Source organism: Tauraco erythrolophus, chromosome 21 (assembly GCF_009769465.1).
Source record: "Tauraco erythrolophus isolate bTauEry1 chromosome 21, bTauEry1.pri, whole genome shotgun sequence".
Classification (NCBI taxonomy): domain Eukaryota; kingdom Metazoa; phylum Chordata; class Aves; order Musophagiformes; family Musophagidae; genus Tauraco; species Tauraco erythrolophus.
The window spans coordinates 7,830,213-7,852,302 of NC_141485.1; the positions used below are offsets into that span (position 1 = coordinate 7,830,213).

General features: G+C 44.7%; 1 protein-coding gene across 1 annotated transcript in view; it reads right to left on the reverse strand.

The window, feature by feature from the left end:
• Nucleotides 1-19,540: 19,540 nt before the first annotated feature.
• Nucleotides 19,541-22,090, reverse strand: part of MTMR4 (myotubularin related protein 4) — a 28,576-nt gene continuing 26,026 nt past the window's right edge. Inside the window, exon 18 of the mRNA XM_086624665.1 lies at nucleotides 19,541-21,787. Coding sequence (XP_086480791.1) covers nucleotides 21,610-21,787 — 178 coding nt within the window. The 3' untranslated portion in view covers nucleotides 19,541-21,609. The remainder of the gene's footprint in view (nucleotides 21,788-22,090) is intronic.

The window sequence follows — 22,090 nt, forward strand, 5'->3', positions numbered from 1 at the left end:
CCTTTCCTCTTGACCTTGGTTGGCAGGACGTTCTTAAAACTGGTAAACTAGAATTGGCTGAGAAAGTTGGTTAAGTCTGTTGTTTTCATTTGAAGAAAACAGACAACCTATTTCGGTGATTTATGGTGCTGCAGAGATGGGCTGGCACCTATGGAGGCTAATCCTGGGGACTGCATTTTAGTGAGACAACAGTTGTCTCTCTTGCTACAGAATAGCTGCAAAAAGACAAAGAAATCTCATCCAGTTCTTCAAAGAAAAGTAACGCCTTCTCCACAAGAGAGGGTTTGATTCTTGGCTCGTTGGTTTCAGCCCAGAGTTGCTCCCAGTCACAGAAGTGACTTTTCCTTCCATCTTCATTGCAGTGGCCTTTGGTACCACGTTACGTTGGCTCTTGCTGTGTGATACCTAGAACTTGGTGTCACCACGTAACAAAGAAAAGTGAATCGTGTCAACAGCCTACTGAAAGAGATGGAACAAAAGCCTCCTCTATACCACGATACGCATCAAAGCACAGGCTTAGAAATCATTTGAGTGCCCAAAGGAAAAGAGGAAAAAGGACAGAACTCAATCACGTTCAGAGGGTAAGTTGTGAAGAAACATCTGGAAATTGTCATCATGACAATTCGATGATGTTTCCCAAGACTCTCACAGAGGAAGGGAGGCACTGACAGACAAACATGCAGTCAAAGGAACAGAAGTCAGCTCATATTTAAACCTGTCTGCTTCAGTCTTACCACTGGAAGGCCCAGGAGATGGGCTAGGCCAGCTTCCAGGCTTGGATCATGTGCCTGATTTATTCTGGGCCAACTTGAGCCTGATCACGTTCGGCTCAGGTGTGCTGTCTGTCTCTGCCCTTTACATGTACACCAAGCCTAAAAGGTACAACAGTGGGAACACCGACCTGGACGACTGTCACCTTTCCCAGAGAGCAGACTCTATGCTAATTGTTGCTAATTAGCATTAGCGTAAGAGCGTTTCATCTCCGTCAAACAATCCCATGGAAATGCTTTCCAAAATGTTCCTGTCCATAACTTTACAACTGGCATATTAAGCAGATGTTTTGCTTTAGATATGACAGCTGAGAAGTTTGCTAATTATCTATGATACCAGGAAGTAATTGAACAAGAACTCTCAATTCTGTGTTTTAAACAAAAGCCTGTCCTCTTTCAAGATGGCATCCAACCTTTTTTCTCAGCTTCCTGACAAAAAGACTTGATTCCTTACTTAAATGTTGGAAACTGATGAGTGCTATAAGCTGAATTATTAACTAGCACCCTTATCTGGAACCAAGAAACCACCCTTTGAAGTGAGCAACAGCTCTTCAAACTCGACAATCAGCTCTTTGATGCACAGCTGTGAGGGAAATAGCTTCTTGCGAGACTTGCAGGCTGCACCAACTTTTCCTCTAGAATGGATCCAAAGCACTTTTGGGTCCCCTTATGTCTCTCTGCTCTGTGGACATTTAGGTTTTTCCTTTAGTTACTAGATTTGTGAATTCTTTGGCCTCAGATGTTCTGCTGCTTGTTTTTCTCGTGTATTTCAGCACGCACATCAGCAGACTGGTACAAAATTTAGTTAGCCATCTGAGACAAAAGGGTTGGACTTCTACACTAACTTGATCAGTTTGGTGGTTTTTTTCCCTGTTACTTCATCAGTCATCTCATTACTCAGTGTTTCCTTCGTAGCACTGTCACCCTCCAGCAAACCTATCGACGGACTTCATCTCAATCTTGTGACATCCAGGTTTCTGACACAACTCCCAGAATTTCAGGGTTTATTTACTGATATAATTTATGCCCTTTTCCACATAAGAGTAATTAGCATAAGCATATATATAGAAGCATGTTGGTAGTGTATACTGAGAGGTTGTACAAGCAGAATATTTTAACTGAAGGCACAATGAAGAACTTACACTGCAGACAAGAACTGAACTATTCTGATCTCCCCTTTCTGTAACAGTTTCAGAGTAGCTGTCTCAGTAATCTCTACAAAAAAATGTAGAATCTCTTCTTACCAACATACTTCATTCTTTTTGAACAGAGTATAGGTCTTCTGACACGTATTACAGGTGAACGTGCCTCTTCTACGGCACTATTTGAAGACTCCCTTCCTGAGGTGAATGGGCGCTCTTCATTAATTCCAGTATTCTCCTGAAAAAACACCAAAACAAAAGAAAAAACACGAAAGATCACTCAAATGTTTTCTTGTAATCACTGTAGGGACAAAATAACAATATTCTTCTCTACTCCAAAAGGACATTTAACAAGTGTTGAATGCTGCCTAGATGCTTTACGTAATAAGTGTTTTGAACTCAGAATTAAGGTTGCCAAATAGAAACTCAAGCTCTTAACAAAATGTCCTATTGAGCAAAACATGAAATCAGAAAACTACAACACACAAAGTTGGGGTCCGTGTCCTCACAGTTGGAGCTTTGCCCTCAGTTATCAAACTAGCTGTAAGAAACAAGCTAGAGAAAATCCAGGTGCATTCACTGTTACCAACACGTGTATCAGTAACGACAGATCTAGCTCCAACAACTTGACAGAGCTGTGTGATGAGGCTACTACTTTGTCTTGGTTTTCATTAACCACCTTTCTCTTGGCACGCTCGCGTTCTTCCATTAGCTGTCCATCCTGGAGAGAACAGCAGTTACTTACCATCAGCTGTGGATTCCTTCAGATGCTTTGTCTGCACACCCTTTGCACTGCAGGTGTAAGCATGCCCAAGCGTTCAAACCAGAGAATCCTTGTCTTAGTAGGACAGTGGGGGTACCTTAGAACTCGTGCCTTCACGTGCCACACATGGGACAGAAAATGACAGAGCAAACCTGCCTGCTTTCAGCTCTTCTGAAACTTAAGCATTCACGTTGGGTATAAAACCAGCACAAACCACAAGACTTTTAAGCAAGAGGAAAAAGGATGCATGCTGTAAACGTGCAGATGGGCAACACAACCGGAGGAACTCACGGTTACTTACCACTAACATCTCTTTCCTCTTCAAGTGATTGCCCATATACGCATCCACGCAATGGGGGATTCCCAGGGATGCTCCAGGCCCAAAATGAGTGGGAGGTCAGACACCTATGAAAACAAATACTGTAGAACTGCCCTGTCTTTCACAGCCCCACATCTGGACACTCCTGTCATGACACAGTGTCCCACAAATGCACGACTCAAAGTCGACATAAATCTGCAGGAAAGCCCTGTAGATCTTCAGGTCAGAAACACTTCTTGGAGAACCCGTAGATGCTGCCTTTGCCATCGCAAAGCATGTCGGAATGCTACTGAGATATTTCCCTGTAATGACATCACGAGATGACAGGACACAGTCAGCAATCCAATGACAATTTTTTAGTACAATTCATATAAATCAATGAACTTTTAAAGCAGAAAGAAGACAACAAAGTGTTTTTCAAAAGCAGCAAGCCCTGCCCAAGCGAAATGACAACTCACATTTTAACAGCCAGTGCCTGCACTGCTATTTCTTCTGAAGACGACTCAGAGTTAAAGGACACTGGAAGGGTAATGTCTTCTGACAAATAGGGGTCATATAATGATGTTGAACAGAAATTCAAGTATATTTAAAATACAATATTATTTTGAAAGAGATGTGGTATGAAGGATTAGTCCCTAGTGCTCAACTATCCTCAGACCTTCCACGTGAGGTAATAGTCAAATGCTACTTCCATAGATGAATAAATTAGAGAACAAGAAGCCATAGGATCACCGACCAGGAAAGCCATATTAGCCCAAATATAGACTTTGCACAGACTTTGCCAGTACTGTCTAGGAGGCCACAGCGCGATCAAACAGCCTGAGCTGTCCTGCAAACCACCTTTCAACAGCATCACACTGAACCCTGCAATTGGTGGAAGATACTGACAATGCAAAAGCTCTATTTTTTTATGAAGAAAATAGGAAATCGTCAGCCAGGGTTGATGAATTTTACTGCCTTTGAGGATTTGTGCAGAGCAGGATGACCAATAGTGTAGCTGGCTGCAACCCTCAGCAGTCTGGGGAAGTATCTACCCCACAGCACACAAAAGGTGAAAAGATGATTCTCCACAGCTCCGTGAGAAAGACAGAAAACTGCTGTCTTCCCTACCATCTGCACAGCCCCTGTCACCACGTTCCAGGAGAAATGATCTGTGCTACATTAAGACTCAGAAATCTCAGGAAGTCCTGTTGATCCATTCTGTATGGTATTTGTGTTCTCCTGCTCAGAGACGGCCAGTTACTGCCCTGGCAGAACTGATTCATGGCACTGCTTGCCTTTGGGCACAGAGGATCACCTTCCAGCAATCTCTGCCCAGATGCACCAGCAGCTTTTGACTGGGAGTTTCCTGGTTAGAGTCGTATTATCAAAGCATCCACTAGGAAGTGGCCTAAATCTTCTTTGACTCCACACAGTGCCACTGAAGTGGACTTGCTTCTCCAAACAATTGATTTTTACTAGACCGTTTGGACAGTGTATTTATAATCTCTTTCAATCTATCCACACCACCACACTTGATGACTCCTTTGGAATGATTTGCTATCCCAAACATTGATCTCAACCTTCTGAGACAAGAAGTTATTTGATTGTGACTTCCCATCATTCAGACTCATCCTCATGTCCTGGATGAAAAAGCAGCTGGTGATGAAAGTGAGAGGACAAAGATGCACTGGGTGAAAAATCAATACTAGAGTATCAACAGCATGGTTGGCCAGTGGCTATTTATATCCTTACACCAACATGTTATCCTGGCTATAATCTGGCCATCTTGGATGAGCTTATATATATATAAAAAAAAATAGAATAAAAGACAAAGGTTGATATTTGCAAGACAGGAAACTGGATGATCAAGCTTGGGTAGCTCAACCCCTTTTCAACATGCATAAGCATAACTTGCTTTGCTTGTCCTCTGTGAAGAAGAAAAAAGGACCTGCATTACGCTGTAATACAAAAGGAAGTCCTTGCATTTTTACTGCAGATCTTTTGATATTTGATAAGCCAGGGCCTCCAAATAAGGTGCAGTTTCCACTGGAATTCTATAACGCGTTCACAGGAAGTACTGTAGTTCTCTTTAATAAGACATCTCTGAGGTGTGGCCAGTTCCAAAAGTCACCTTAGTATTTCTCATTCATGAAATGAAACTCGGGACTGCAGAAAGCTGTCTGGGACAAAAACGCGGAGCTGTTTCCCAGTATTTTGCTATACTAAAGAATCTCTTTTTGTCCAGGCGAGGACATTTCTCAAAGAAAAACGTGGACTCATTAACTAAAACAAATTGTAGTGAAGTCAAGCAAAAAAACTTTTACAGCAAAAACCACTCCATTGATGAGGACACCCACTATGCTGCTACCCTGAAACCTGAAAACAAAACTACCCATTTAATGTTCAGTGGTTCTTTGAAACAGATGTTCGTAAAGCGCATTACTTTCACTTTCTCAAGCAGATCAATTACCAAATTTATCTCCTTCACTCCAGAAGTCCATAAACCTACAGTTCATTCATACAGTCTCCTCCACTTTCACTTGATTTCCGTACGCGACACTCACCTGGAAAACGTTGAAGTGGGCGCAGGTGGAAACTCCAGGAGTGGCACGGACAGACGGAGGGACAGTCTGAAGGTCCATGTGGGCAAACAGGGAACACATCTGCAACACTGCAAGAATTCACACACAGTTATCAGACTGCCAGGATTTGTGTTTGGTATGCAGGGTTCTATTGCTTGCTTTCATTAAACATTTCAATAATTACACACTAAACTAAATTCCAGCTCTCAAGTGACTTGAAGACCAATTTCTTCATCTTAAAAAATATTTATTCTAATGTATGTGCACGTATATTAAAAAGACATATTGTAAAGTTGACACACACACACACACACATAGAAACTTCATAATCACGGTCTTTTGTATCTTAACATCATCTTTTTGATTTGGCTGCTTGACTTTCTCATCACAACATACCACAGAAAGTGGGTTCACATAGGAAGAGCCTAGATGTTCATACAGACACTGAAATTACTCTAATTTTATTCTAAACTTTGTAGATGAGGAAGTATTCTGCACGTATTAGTTTCGGTGACATGCAGAGATACTTAATTTAAAGGAAAAGGCATTATTTGCAGGACAGATAATCTTTAAAATCTGCAGTCATTCTGAGAGAGAGAGAAATCCTTGATGAAATAAATCAAGTTTAGTCCAATGTTCGTAACAGAGAGTAATAAGTGTATCTCGAGATGGCAAACAGATCACATCAATTGATTTGCAATGCTTGACACTTACAAGGGATTTCACGCCAGATAGTTGCTACGACAAACAACATGGGGTTTTACTATCTATACCTATTGCCCTTTTTAATATGACGTTGCTGAATTTTTGTGCAGTTTGGAGCAACCAACACGGGAGCTAAACAACAGAGAAAGAGCTAGTGGACATCCTTCTAAAGCAGCAGGAGATATGTTTATGACTCATGTTACTTCAAGAGCTAGTTCTGAGCAACTTTAGGATGAAATCTGGACATCTTTCAGGAGATATTCTATGACCTGTGAACATTTTAAAATTCTGGATATTGCCAAAAACCTAAATGATGTCGGGGTTTCACTCACGGAAACTCCAAAGTCTGTTTACAAACACAAGAAGACCACCAAAGAAAAGTTTTGAAGGGCTCTTGTAAAAACAACACAAGAGAGCAAAGACAAAGAGAAATTTCTTAGAACCTGCTAGGGTGATTCTAAGGAAAAACAAACACATATTACAAAGAACCTATTTTCTAAGAAAAGAAAAGGAAGGACCTGAAGAGAAAAGTGCTCGTGAAACAGTAGGTAAGTGTAAAGCCTTAAGTCCAGATTATATGCTATAAAAATCTACAAGTAAAATATCAATGAGAGTATTCTTACAGTTAGTAGGGCTTGCAGCAAAAGCAACTCATTAATCAAATGAATCGTTATGTTCATCAATCAAAGTGAGGAGAACAAAAATAACTGCACAGAAGACTAGACTGATGCGTGACGACTCCTCGCCCTTTAACCTCAACAGAGAAGCGATCTGGAAAATCACCAGGGAACGCTCAAAATCGGGAGGAAGGACAGGAATACCAAACAGAAAAGCTTTTTGCTTTAAAGGTCTTTCTTCCTTTTAGACTTTACACTTTCCATCTAATTCTCACTTGAGATACACACATGACAGAGCATCATAGAAAAATATTGACAAGTATGGCTTTTAAATATCTTTTGGGAAAGCAAGTGCAGAAATTTTTTTCCTACCTGATGGACAGCAGCCTTGTAAGGATGGCATCCAAGGTGTGTAGCTGCCGTTGCTTGGAAGGTAAGTGGCAGCAGCTTTGGGCCACTGGTCAGGCGGCAGAACAGAGGGAATGGTCCGGAGCGTGTACGTGACCACTGTTGAACACCGGAGCGTTGGATAGGTCACATGTTCCCCTGGAAAAGCTGGGGAAGCTGCACAGCCTAGAAGCAACCCAAAAGAACTCTGCCTTATGACAAGTCATTTAATTTGTCAAAACAAATAATTCAAAGCCAACTCTTCTCTAGTCAGCTCAACTAGTTCGTTTAAGACCAAAACATCCCAAATTCTGACACTTTGTTATTTCCTAGATGTTCCTTTTATTTTTCTCTTAGTTTCCTCTCTTACTCAGTTACCATTTCATGAAATGGCATTTGCTCTTATACCATAACAGCCCCATTTCTATGAGAGGTTTTGGTGACTTTGTTGAAACACTGACAGTAACACCGAGAACGTCTATCCTCATCGAATTCCAAGGAGAACTACTGTGTTTGTGACTTTTCCACAGTGCTGTGTACAGCCATGCTCATGATAAGATTCAGGATCGTTTCCATCGATAGGGTTTATCTAGAAGCCAGGCTTTCTCAGATCTGTAGTTCTCAATTCTCACTCTAAAGGAATTTTTAAAAAAATAGCCTCACATTTACCTCTTTCACTCCTCTGATGGGAACTCACTCAAGAAATGGGTAACTTAGAGTCATTATTCTTCACGTTCATATTACATCACTACAAGTCACTAAAGAAATACCACCTGGCCCTGGAAATCTGGTAAGAGTTAATGTATAGGACTGTTTATTTCCTGTTCAGTATTTTTACCATATAGAAACAGAGAATGAACAGAGGTATGAGAATTCATTTGTTTATATTTTATCTTTGGATAGGGAAATTAAGATTATCTAGTTTTAATACATCAAGAATACACCTCAGGATGCCAAGTTATGAAGCACTGGTAGCTTTACAGGAATTGTTCCTGGATGTTTAACATGGAATTACACGTTGCAAGACATTTGGAACAGGCTGGCGCTTTGCAAACAAAAATATCTTTTATCTATCAAATTACCTCACGTTACAGCAAAGACACACCCCTGAATAGTCAGTACCGCACACGCAGTAAATTGTCAGCCTGTCAGAACTCAACTGCACATCAAACTCGATGTTTTCCTTGTTCTTTCCATCTGTCTAGAAACTGAGATTCCCAGAGCAAAAGCTCTCTAAAACTGCACCCATAAAGAGGCCAAAAAACCAAAAAGGCTGTCTCTTTCTTAGCCTTTGCTCTACCAATGGCCTGCCTGACATAAGTCATCCCAGATTGCACTGAAGAAGTCTGTAATGATTCATCTTAGTCTTAATAATGCCAACACCAAAGCTTCCATTTCAGTGCTTCCTGGCCTCGGTATTGAAATAAGTCCCTTCCCTCCTCAAACGCTTCATTTTGTTTTCTTGGTACTACAGGTGTAGTTCCACAGGCGTCATGGAAAACACCACATGAACTCAATGACAGTTCCTAGTCTGAAACGGCAACCAAGAATAAGTACCAGGATATCCCACTCTGCCAACTGTTTCTCCCCTGCTCCCGGTCGCACAGTCCTGCCACTTCTCCCACACCAAGCCTTACAGCTCTGCACCCACTTGGTGCATCACCCTGGTCTGAAAGCCAGCTACAATAAGGCCACCCAAGTCTTCTCCTCAGATCACTGTGCTGAACCAACACGGTTGCTGTTATCAGCTGCAAGAAGATGATGGTTAACATGCAACCAAGGGAATGGGAATGGGACTCTGAATGGTTTTGAATGATGCAGAATGTTGCTTAAAAAGAATGGTTTGCACTCACAAGAACATTTCTCTTTTTTTTTGCCAGCTTATAGGCTGTGGCAGTGACTGGTCTAACAGCAAGAACAACTGCATCTGTGGAAATATCACGGGAGACACGAACGTAGCCTTAACAGCAGTCAGTAAGAAGCAAATCCACCGTAAGATGGAGGCCAGTTTTAGATAAAGTACCACTCATCACCCCCGGTCACAAAAGGAGAGTCGCCAGATGATAGCCCAACAACTTTTTAAACACCAGTGGAGAAAGCATTTCTGGACAGGCAGTGTTATCAAAGGCGAAGGTGTTGATTAATTTATAACACTACAAGTCTTCGAACTGAAGCAAGATTCGACAACCAGACGTGCTTCGCTCACACGCTTTTGTCTTACCCTATTAACTCTTTGTCTAAGAGATAGTTACTGGCTAAAGCCCATTCTGTCACTGGCTGTATGAATAACTGACAGTGAACATGGAGCTCATTTCAATACCAAGGAGGCAGGGATGAATGGCATCTTATGGAATAAATGAGTATTTACTGAATAAATTAAGAAAAAGCTACAACCCCTTCCATCAGCCTCAAGATAGATTTGGCGTCTGCCAAAAGAGGCGTACTTCTGCCTGTACAAGCTACGGATGGAAAATTTCACACACCCTTTAGGACATAATATGTGGAATACAAACACTGATCTATGAAAACTGAATTGCTGTCAGCGGGGCTACAACCAACCCAGCAATGGACCCCTGAGAACAAGCAGAGATCAACGAGGAGCATGGTCCACAGAAGAAGAAAAGTACTGAATTCTTGGCGTCACAAATATTCTTGTGCAGAAGTCGAATGACCGTATTTCAAACACACTGAAAATATTTTTGGATATTCAAAGAGGTTGTAAAGAAATCAGGCGAAGACATCGATACTTTTAAAGGAAGTTATTCAGAAGTATGTTAACAAAAAATTTATAAGCAAATACAAGTTATAAATCTGACAGTTGAATAAGAAAAATCAGAAGGAAATACAGTGGAATAGAGAATTAGTTAACGCTGGATAAAATATAATGGGGAGGAGTCAACAAGACTTCTTTTTGCTTAAGAGAAGTCACCCTTCATTGCCCTCTTGAAAGACCTCCAGTTAGTAAACAAGAAGACCAACCAAAGACTGAAGAAAGTGAGGATGATACCCAAGGTCTCTTCAATAAGGGAAAATGGGAAAGACAACATTGTTTGCACTGTCTTAGACGTTTCGGTGGGATTGACTGCCTTGCTGCTACATGGACCCAGATGTCTAGCAGTTGTCAAGACTCTGCAGAGTCTATGAACAAACAAGCTCATCAGAAAGAAACGACGTGTCTTCCAAAGGCACACATCTCAGTTGGAATGACAGCCTCTGGGAGGTGCCTGTTTCCCTCTGCTGGCTATGGACGTAATCGAGATGGCAAGCCCAGGCATATACAACTATTATACATTCAGATGAATCTTAGGCAAGATGAATCTTACTACTAGTTTTACAAGTGCATTACTAATGCATCTAGTCTGCTTTTCTCAAGGGAAAATATGGTGCTATTTATGCTCTGTTAAAACAGGTATTGTGTTTTCAGCTCCTTATTTCTTTTAAGAATCCCCTATAAACCAACACATGTGAATTTTAAGCTTTACATACAAAGAAAAGTCTTTGTCTTAACGGAGTGTGTACCATTCGGAATAACATGACTACTCCTAAGCCACCACTCTCCAAAAAGTTATCACATGTAAATGAGCCCTGCAGCCACAGACATCCTTGAAAGGCACGGTTGGACTTGCAATGTCAGGTGGCTCCAATAACTAACACTTCTCACACAGACCCCTTCACTGATTTTTCATTATCAGGATACTCTCTGCTAATAAAGCTTCACTGCGTTTCTTTGGTGCAACCTACTACTATCAAAGGTTTTGCAGATAGTTGGAAGCAAACAGAACTAAATTCTTAAAATAATTACAGCCCAATGCTAGCGGGAAAAAAGATCCAGATGAGCATCTTTTATTTTACTGCCCTTTCAATCAGAATCATAATGAAAAATCAGAAACATAATGAAAAAATGAAATCTTTTTGTTGCTGAAGTTAACAAAGAAGCTTGAATAGACATAAAAAGACATCTTTTAACAAAGTTCTACTTTGATTTAATTTAATAGGACTTCAAAAGCAATATGAAAAGAGTCAAGAATAAGATTGAACATAAACTCTTTAGTCCTGTCACTTATGAAATACATATTTTAAGATTAACTGTCACTTTTCAAATAAGATAACCTTGGTGCTGTGCTCTCAAGATGAAGGAAAGCAGACCTTTTCATGTGGCCATATGAAGAAATAAGCTTTCAGCATTCCGTATGTTATAACATACAGAAGAAAGGATAGGGGAGAGATTAAGAGATACGCAGGAACAGAAGTAAAAGCACTGAGACAGTCCTAAGTGACAGTGAAAATTAAAAGATTTATAATACTCTCTAGTGAAAAGTCAAACTTATCTTCTCAAAAGTACTAATGAATTCATCGGAGTTTTCAAAAGCCTCAGATTCCATAAGTTTCTCTATTTTAGTCTGAATTACACCTCAATTTTTGTACCTTGCATCATGCCCTCCTCCCCACCTCCTGCCCCAGAAGATTTTACCTGCACAACACAACCAATTTGTTCTTTAAACTTTTATAACTCCAGTGAGAGAGACTAATGTCATCCAGTCCTGGAGATCTACATATTCATGCCTAGATCCACGCTCACCTCCCTCAACTCCTCTGCAGTCAGTGCTGCCAAACGGCCACTTCCAGGACACGAGTGTTCTTGCCCAAAGACAAATCTAAACCAAGGTCTATGAGTCACACCCTAGAGATGCCCATTTCCTTCCCTTGACCACAGAGGAGGTCTGGGGGACTAGTGGAGACGCAGTCACCTACAATTCAATAGGATGAATTTCAGCCTATGATCTGTAACCGAAAGAAATCGGAAGTGGGGACCATCTGCCACCTTAAGCAGGTATTCTGGATGAGGCTTCCAGCAACGTGATCTAGTGGAAGGTGTCCCTGCCCACGGCAGGGGGGTGGAACTGGATGATCTTTAAGATCCCTTCCAAACCAAACCATTCTACGATTCTATGGTTCCCAGGACACCCTGGTCCTGGGAGGAGAATGAACAGTTTGCAGCTGGTAACACAGGCTCTAGCCACCCCAGTAATCTTTGTGAGTAGCACAGGGAGAGGAGCATATGGCAAAAGTCGCCTGTCTCTTAAACGCTTAAAGATTGTCCACAAGAAACGCGTAGCTTCTCAGAATCCTTCCTTGACAAAAATGATCTCATGGAAACTAGAGATTATCATCTGAAACATTCTCAGCAGAGGTCTCAGAAGACATGCACAAAAGACTTGAAGACTACACTGTGTACTGGGAGAAAGCCAGCAGCCACCACATGTAGGATTTCTAAACTGGGATATCTGAGTGAGGGTGCAGCTGCCAAGGGAGGAACAGGCACAAGGAAAGAATAACTGAGCTTTAGTTAGTTCAAGGAAAGAGTCACTATGTTCTGAGTCTCAGAAATTTTAGGGAAATTAAAAATAACCCCAAACACATCACCTCACCACCTGCCAAAAAATAAACTATCACGTGATTTTTCCAATTCGAGGTATGGAAAAGAACAATAATTTGCTTCAACTTCTCTTCTGAAGAATAAAAACACTTAAGTGAGACTGAAAATTTTAGCAGAAACATTTTAGACAAAAGAAATGAGCCAAGACTTCTGTACTGTCTAGTCTTCAGTGCATTAAAAAAATAAAACATAAAGAACCTAACCAAGAAAAAAAAATATATAAATAGTATGAGCAGAATTAAATATTCTACACAACACTTTTGACTGATCTTTGACTTTAAAAACTTAACCTGGGAAAACATGAGACCAAGGCCCAGCATGTTACTCTTCAACAAGTTCTCAGTGCTTTAGTATCATTGTCCTAGTTTTGCTTAATTAAAAATAATATCAAAGTTAGCCTAACGAAGACGAGTTGTGGACAAATGTTTTTCTCCTCGCCCTTTAACCTCAACAGAGAAGCGATCTGGAAAATCACCAGGGGACGCTCAAAATCGGGAGGAAGGACAGGAATACCAAACAGAAAAGCTTTTTGCTTTAAAGGTCTTTCTTCGTTTTAGACTTTACACTTTCCATCTAATTCTCACTTGAGATACACACATGACGGAGCATCGTAGAAAAATATTGACAAGTATGGCTTTTAAATATCTTTTGGAAAAGCAAGTGCAGAAATTTTTTTCCTACCTGATGGACAGCAGCCTTGTAAGGATGGCATCCAAGGTGTGTAGCTGCTGTTGCTTGGAAGGTAAGTGGCAGCAGCTTTGGGCCACTGGTCAGGCGGCAGAACAGAGGGAATGGTCCGGAGCGTGTACGTGACCACTGTTGAACACCGGAGCGTTGGATAGGTCACATGTTCCCCTGGAAAAGCTGGGGAAGCTGCACGGCCTAGAAGCAACCCAAAAGAATTCTGCTTTATGACAAGTCATTTAATTTGTCAAAACAAATAACTCAAAGCCAACTCTTCTCTAGTCAGCTCAACTAGTTCGTTTAAGACCAAAACCTCCCAAATTCTGACACTTTGTTATTTCCTAGATGTTCCTTTTATTTTTCTCCTAGTTTCCTCTCTTACTCAGTTACCATTTCATGAAATGGCATTTGCTCTTATACCGTAACAGCCCCATTTCTATTAGAGGTTTTGGTGACTTTGTTGAAACACTGACAGTAACACCGAGAACGTCTATCCTCATCGAATTCCAAGGAGAACTACTGCGTTTGTGACTTTTCCACAGTGCTGTGTACAGCCATGCTCATGATAAGATTCAGGATCGTTTCCATCGATAGGGTTTATCTAGAAGCCATGCTTTCTCAGATCCGTAGTTCTCAATTCTCACTCTAAAGGAATTTTTTAAAAAATAGCCTCACATTTACCTCTCACTTCTCTGATGAGAACTCACTCAAGAAATGGGTAACTTAGAGTCATTATTCTTCAAGTTCATATTACATCACTACAAGTCACTAAAGAAATACCACCTGGCCCTGGAAATCTGGTAAGAGTTAATGTATAGGACTGTTTCTTTTCTGAAGATGATGGTTAACACGCGACCAAGGGAATGGGAAGCAGCCCACAGTTCTATCAGACTCAGCATTGCAAAACAAGGTATTCACATCTGCCTTGCACAGCGTCAACCACAACGCTCTCAAGCTTCTATGGAACTTGTGGAACAATCCTCTGAAAGCTCAGGCTTGCCCTGGAAAACTCAGATCCTCCCATGGAGGGTTAGAAAGAAAAAGAACACATTGTGGGGCTTTTCAACAATGTTATTTTCTGTTTAGCCCTCACCTGCTCATTCAATTCTCTTTAAAACTTTCTAGCTCATAATTCCTTTTCAGGAGATAACTGATGGAAATCTTACTAGGAAATCTTTTCTCCTTTGCTCTGAACTGACAGCGTGCTGTAGTTGTTGCTTCACATGACCCACCATTTCACACAGATTTAACTAGAGCTTATTAAGCATCTGTACTGACAGGCATGGAGGAGTAACGTTCACCTGGTCGAGCTGTGCCAGCTCCACAGAGATGGGGTGAGGGTGTTCTTAGTGCAGCACACAACGGGGACCCTACTGTAGCCTACAGGCAGACCCAAACACATGTGAACCACCTTGTCCACGCTTCCTGGCAGCAGATCTGCCTGTGTGAAGAGCAACAGCAGGTGAACTGAGTGGCCACCAGCAAGGACAGGTAACCCTCCTCCCTCAGAGGAGTGCCAATTCCCCCGTACCACCCAGTGCTTCCCAAACCTACCGTGGCCCCATGTGGACCACCCCACCTCGCCAGGCCCACCAGTGTTCCCGAGCATCGGGGGCTGCAGCGACAGATCCTGACGCAGCAATGTGCCCAGCTGCATCTGGAAGGTGTTGGGCGGACAACTGTTTGCCTCCCGGCCGGCTGCCATCTTCGCCATGTTGCCCCTTGCCAGGTGTTTCGCGTGGACAAGGAGGAAGTGTGCGACAGGGAAAGGAAAGGAAGCGACAGGGAAGGAGAGGAAGTGACAGGGAAGGAGAGAAAGCGACAGGGAAAGAGAGGAAGCGACAGGGAAAGAGAGGAAGCGACAGGGAAGGAGAGGATGCGACAGGGAAGGAGAGGATGCGACAGGGAAGGAGAGGATGCGACAGGGAAGGAGAGGATGCGACAGGGAAAGAGAGGATGCGGCAGGGAAGAAGAGGATGCTTAAATGAAGGACGGGACGCGGCAGTGACTGGTCCAGGACGCGGTTGCCACGGGCAACGGACGCCCTGGCCCTGTGACGCAGCTGCGCGACGGTCGCTCCGCCCCCCCAGCGCTGGGATTGGTCCGTGCCCGCGCGCGCTCACGACGTGCTGCCTTCCGGCACCGCCCCGCCCCCCCCCCGTTGTGCCCCCGCGCTGGAGCCCTGCCCAGCCCCGCCCCCCCCCTCAGCTCCCCCAGTCCTTTCAGCCCCGCTGTTACCCGGCAATGAAGAGGTTAAAACTTTTGTGGGAATCCCATGAAGGGTTTAGTAGCGGGTTGCACATCCCTAAGGAACAGAACGAGATGAGCATCCCTGAAGCTGCCGGGTGAGATTAGACGGGAGACTCTTCATCCAGAACCGCCTGCCCGCGGAGGGAAGATCCCAGAGAACGGATAAACTTTGTTCTCACGTTTTTCCGAGCTGTGAACATGCGCAGCGGCGACGTGGGGAAAGGGAACTCCGGCAGCGGGAGATGGCGACCACCGACTCACGGACCACCTGCCCTGAACATAGCCCCGACCCAAAAGAAAGGGGCGGAGGAAGAGAACTGAGCATGCGGAGTGATTTACATGCAAAGCAAGCGAGAATTAACCAATTGTTTCAGAGAATAACAATGTAAACACGTGATGAATATGCATGGCTGTGGGATATAAGCAAGGTTCTGGCCAGGGGTGCAGCCAGGAGGAGATATCCCCGTGCACCCGCACCGCAAGACAGAACGCCGCTTCCTGAAACTGCAGAGGGAGTCTTGGAAGGTTCAAGTTCAATTTCAAAAGCGTGGGGAAAGCAAGTGCCCTCATGGAGACCTGTGGCTGGAGGAGGACTGCGTGGGAGGGGGCTGCAGCCGGGGGTGGTCCCGGGGGACTGGGCTGAGTCAAATGATGGGAAAGACAGAGCGGGGCTGAAGGGCCTGGTGTCACAAAAGCAACGAAATGAAATCCTGCAGAGGAATAATCCTGAGAAGAGGGTGGTGAACAGGGGATGGTTTCTGCTGATCACCCGAACTGCTTCACAACAAGCGTCTTTTTGAAGGCAGAACGATGTTTATCAGCAGCATCCAGCACCAGCATCCTCCCAGCACAGCCCTGGCTTGCAGGCGCAGCGCCAGTTCGGCACGCAGCACAGGTCCTGGGCCCCCTGGAGCGGGCGCCTTGCCTCGCCGAGCGGCCTGACCGGGAGAGAGAGGAGCTCTCGGGGTAGGTCGGCCTCGGAACCGTTCGTGCCATAGACTTCACGCAGGAACTTCCCCAAACAACTCATTCTGGGCAACACTGGAGGTTTCCTCTCACTTGGGCTGGATCAATAACAAAAGGCTTTTTAGCAAGAAGCGTTGTAGCTCAGTCAGCAGCTGCCAGACTGCCCAGGATTTACAGGTGACAACAGCCTTTCCCACCAGCCTTGCTGCTGCCACCTCTCCACGCTGCTTTTCTCGCAGGCTTTTATCTCGCCCTCCAGCTGCCACTCCACACCTGCCGTGTCACCCTTCCAGCCCCACACCGACCCACAGTGTTCCCCCTCTGCCCCCCAAACTACACTGCTCTGGCTCTTAGGAGAGGTAGGAGCACAATCCACCCGGCAGCACGGGTTCTCTCCTCTCCGTGGCCCCAGTTTGCGTCACGCACAGCTGTGGCTCCAGTAGCAGCATTCCCACTGCCTCCACAACACCATTGCTAACTGGGAGCTGCAGTTCTGGTGTTGTTGACTGTGAAATTTGTTCCTCTTTAAACACCCACCTGTACAAGTCCGTGATGCTGCACGCCTCCCTTCTTTCAACACTGCTGAAGTAAACTATTTCAGCAAATTGTTTACTTATTTTTACTTTACTCGCTATTTTAGCAAATAGTTTACTCACCGTGTGTTCAAAAGAGAGCTGCTCTGCACAGTGTGTGTCCTGGGGCTGTTCAGGCACACGTTAAGTCTCTATTTCTGACACAGCCGTGCCAAACGCTTTCCTTGGGCAAGTGCCTTTGCAAAGAAAAAAAAAAAAAAAAAATTGTCTTTCTGCAAATCTAAAAGAAAAGAAATGTGCATTTTTTTCTGACCACAAGTGAAGATACATTGTTCTTTGCCACTCTTCTTGTTTTTGAGCAATATGATCACTTCATTAGAAGGTGACAGGGAGCACTTCGCAGTCCACAGTCACCAAAGAGTGGTGGCAGTTGTGACGGTGAACACTGTCCCGGGCCAGCCAAAGCTTGTAAATACCCGCCCCTCGACCAAGGCTCACCCTTAGGCTGCAGTCATGGCCCCTGAGCGCACCACTGAGCGTGGGCCAGTCCAGCAAGGCCACGGGCCACCTGGATTTTCAACGCAGAGGTTGACACAGGGACTCAGAACTGACTGGGCACCCAGTGAGAAAGACTTGTGCAGAAACACGTCAGTAACAATTATGCTTGTGTAGGAGAGTGAAGTTGCATGACTGGCTAAACTTTGTGAGACTGAAGCCGTGCACTGCTTTGGGCAGTATTTTTTTTTTTTTATTATGTTAAATATACTGGAGACTGTGTGCAGCATCTTTTACCTAAGGACAATATGGCGTATTAGTTTTAACTTGGGAGATATAGATATACCCAAGGTACCATAAATAAAGGCAGTGCCTAAAGTTCACTTTCACAGAAGCCTAACGTTTTGGGGGAGAAACACATTACTGTTTCTGTTATTGAAACCCGAAGGGACAGACACACACTGAACACACCGTCAGAAATCCATATCCTTCTTGTCTGTCTCTCTCTTCCAACTGTTTCCCACTCGGCACTCGCAGGCTTCACACGGCGGCCGCTCATCACCTTCCTCTCTTCTTTCGTAACCGAGGCTTGACGTGCCTCTTCACATCCCCTGCAGTTTTAGCACTGCCTGTTAATGGCTTAGAGCTGAATAACACCAACCACCACAAGCTCGACCTGGCTTCTCACTACGCCCAAATCTATGCGTATTTTGTTCAGTGGCTGATGAGATATTCTAGCACATCATAAGCAGTTCCGGTTGTTAATTTGCTAAGAATTCGTGGCAGTGAGTGCACCGACCGGGGAAGGCTTTGATCCCGCCGTTCGTGCTAGGTTTGGACACATTTCAGCGCACGTATGGATTCCCTCAGGCTGAGCGGGCTGGCAAATCGTGGCTTTACATTCTCCAAGAGATACTGCTCTGTTCTGTGCGCAGTAACCACGAGCGTTAAGTGCCCTGTGCTGGCGTGGCCAGCCCCGTCCTGCAAGTCACGAGTGTCTCAAGCAAAACGTCCGTATTCAGCTGTGAACGGGCAGGGAAATCCTGCTGGAGCACTGTCCTGGCTGGCGATGAGAAGCCCAAGGGTCACACACCAGCCCCAGCAGCCAGCCTGCCACTGCCAGTCAAGATAACACTGGAACGGTTAAGACCAGAGCCTGGAAGTTAATCAGGAGACTGTCCTTTCCTGTAAAAACATCGATTGTGATTAATATTCTGCAATGTTGCCTCCAAAGATGACCACCTTTTGTGCAGCTGTTTCAGGAGCAACAGTTAGTTTTTAAACACAACAAGCTATCTTGCTCCTAAGAAAGCGTTTAGGCACTACCTGTCTGACATGAACGCTGATCTGAACCATGGGAGTAGATGACCAGAGATCTGCTCAACTTTAAGATCCTTTTAAATTGAGGACAGGCTTTTGGAAAGATTCTCTCCAGCTCCACCACGAACTGTAACTGACCTGCATCCCCCTTGGCACACGGGGCTGACTGAGCACAGCAGTCCCCATGCGTCATCCTGCACAGAGGAACACATCCATACACAGCCCACCAGGCAAAAAGTGCTATCAACGTGTTGGTGAAGAGCTGAGGAATCCTGCCCAACAGCTCCTCCTTGGAAAAGAAGAGTTCCTTGCCCAGTCCTTACGAGAGAGGCAGGTATCCTGGGCGCCTGCAGGGTTTTCCGGAAAAGAGCAGAGGGCCTCAGAGCAGAAGACCGGAGGATAGTGTGCTCAATTCTTATTTGTGGGAAGGGATATTAAATTCCGAACGTACCTTAAACCAAGGGAAAAGGTAGCAGGTAAGTGCAGCCTGGGAAACACTGTGCGAGAAGAACCGACCACCAACTCAAGAATGGGTCCAAACACAGCGGCACTAATATAGAGATTTTATTTCGACTGTATTGAGTTGTACAGCACGTTTTGTCTGTCACAATGCTATCGAACGGATTTTAGAGTTTTTGGCCAGCACATTGTGACGCTGAAACTCACAAGAGCTAAAAGCAGTTTGGACTAATGGCCTGAACGGAAGGGCCAGGAGTACCGAGTTTCTGGCTTCCTTATTGCTTGCAGTCATTCCAACATGTGCAAAACAGGAGCAAATCCAGTTTCTTCTGCCAGCCCAACGGTCCCTCTCCCATGTCTGGCAATGACTGCAAGGTACAAGGCAGGGGAGAATCTGAAGCAAGGTGCCTTCTCTTCCCAAAGCCATATTGGTTGTTCCCAGTATGGAAAAAAGAAGCAGAGTCCAAGTAAGTACAGGGCCTTCAGACGATGCTAGCTTTGCTTGCACTACTGGGATTTACAAAACCAGAGGCTGACATATCAAAGTGCGGGAAAAGGTCATTATTCCATTCCCTCCAACGGAGATGACAAACCATTAGCAAAAAAACAAACAAACAAAAAAAATCAGGAGATCACAACAGTGTACTTTTGCCTTGCTGGCAGACCAAATGCCCTCACAGGTCCTCCCCCCACATACGAAGTCTCAGCTCAAGAGGTGCAGAATACATCGGACGTTTTCATTTAGCTGCAAAGAAAACCTGCATTTCTGCAAAGGAACGCTCCAAGTTCAAATTCTTCTTCCTCATTAATAGCCGCAGATTTCTTAGGAAGGAGGCAGGATGAATACTCCCAGAGGGACCTAGGGATTAGAAGCCCACCTGAAGCCCAGTTTTCTTCTAAACTTTCTTTCTAAACATTCCTTTCTTTCTAAACCCAGTTCCTTTTTCTTAGAAAGAGTTGGGATTCCTGCTCTCTAGTTTAAAGAAGTAGAGAGGCAATTACAAGTTGGCAACCCTGAACTTTGACCGCTGTACAGGAGACAAAAAAGAAGTCGAATTCAAGAGGCGTTTTAGGTAGCGCTGGGGCAAGCCAGAGACGCCGTCTCCACCACCGAGCAGATGCCACACCTCATGTTTACCACCGTAGCTTGGCTGTGCATCCTAAAGTGAAAAGCACACACCGTAGTGTCCATGTCAGCCAGCGTCCTTCCCCACCCCCGTTTTGGTATTGATGCTTCGTTCTCCCTTCTTCGGGTTACATTAAGTGCACAGAAATATATAGCAGCATTTGGACTGAAACCCTCACATACACCAGACAGCACATTCCAGGAGGTAAAACAACACGTTATGGCCTAGACCCTCAAGGTATCAAGTTTTCAGGATCAGGAGCAGTAGGAAGTGGAGAGCTGAGGGCAGAAAAAAGGAGGAGCAGCAACACAGGACCACGAGTTGTGTTTCCATGCCAGGAGAGGATCAGGGTGCGTTCCTGTGTCAGCACCGGGCCGTGACACTACCGCAGACAAAGCAGACGGGCAGAGCAGGAGTGAAAAAGCCAACCTCCCATCTCCCCGCAGGGTGGGGGGCAGGGGCAAAGTCAAGTGCGCTCACCAGTCCCAGCGGAGCCTGAAAACGGACAAAATCTGCTCAGCCCATTCTCAGCCAGAATCAATTTCTCTTCAACACTCAAGAGAAAAATCAATTAGTGATGGCTAATGAGTCTTGTTCACCAAGCTGATCGCAAATCACACTCATGGAATCTACAGAAGTGCTCCAGGCTGAGGCCCTTCCAAAGCACACGGTACCACCTGCCCTCTTCCTTCTCGCGCAGCAGCCTGCCTTTGGAGGGGAACTTGGTTCTAAACATGCCTTTCTATTGCTTTGGGGGTACTTTGCACAGGCAATATCTGTGAAATCATGGCTTTCCAGCCCACAAAAGAAAGAGGTTGCAATCCCCTCTTTAGCCCTAGGTCGTCAGACTACAACAGACGGGCCCACCGATAACCAGAGTGGGGACACACACCGTACTCTCTAATCTGAGCTCCTCTGCTCCAGACTGATAGTGAGACTGCTGAAGACAGTGCTTTCAAGCTTGGTGTTCAAATGGTGCACCAACGGCCTTCACGATTACAGTGGAGGCAGAGTCACCCTTCAAACCCACGAGAGAAAAGGCTGGGCTTAGACAGGTTCCTCATCTGGCGTTCAGCTGGAAGCTGTGGCGATGGGTTTCTTCAGGTGTTGGCTCATGAGCTCCCTGGCACGAGACACTTGGATGTGGTCATAACAGGAGTTACAAACGAGGACAGGGTCGTACAACTGCTGATCAGGGATGGGCAACTTCAGATGGCAGCAAGCAGCACAAAACACGTTCCCACAGTTCCTGTCAGGGAGCAAGAAAACCAGTGAAGAGAGAGCTGGGAACACTGCAGCAAAACTTCAACAAGCACAAAGGATCCAGTTGAGGGGCGAAGTACCAGCCTTACTCATGACCTGTCAACGTGGTTCTTAAGCACGCTGTGGTCTCCAGTGCACGTTAAGCAGCTAGCACTAACGAGGGACTCATGGGCATTACTGCCCAGGAGAAGGATCCAAGGCCTTGGAAAAATAGAAGAACAAACGATGCCAAATGGAAATCTGCAGGGCATTTGTGAGGCCTGGCAAATAAAAGCAGGACCTAAAGCTT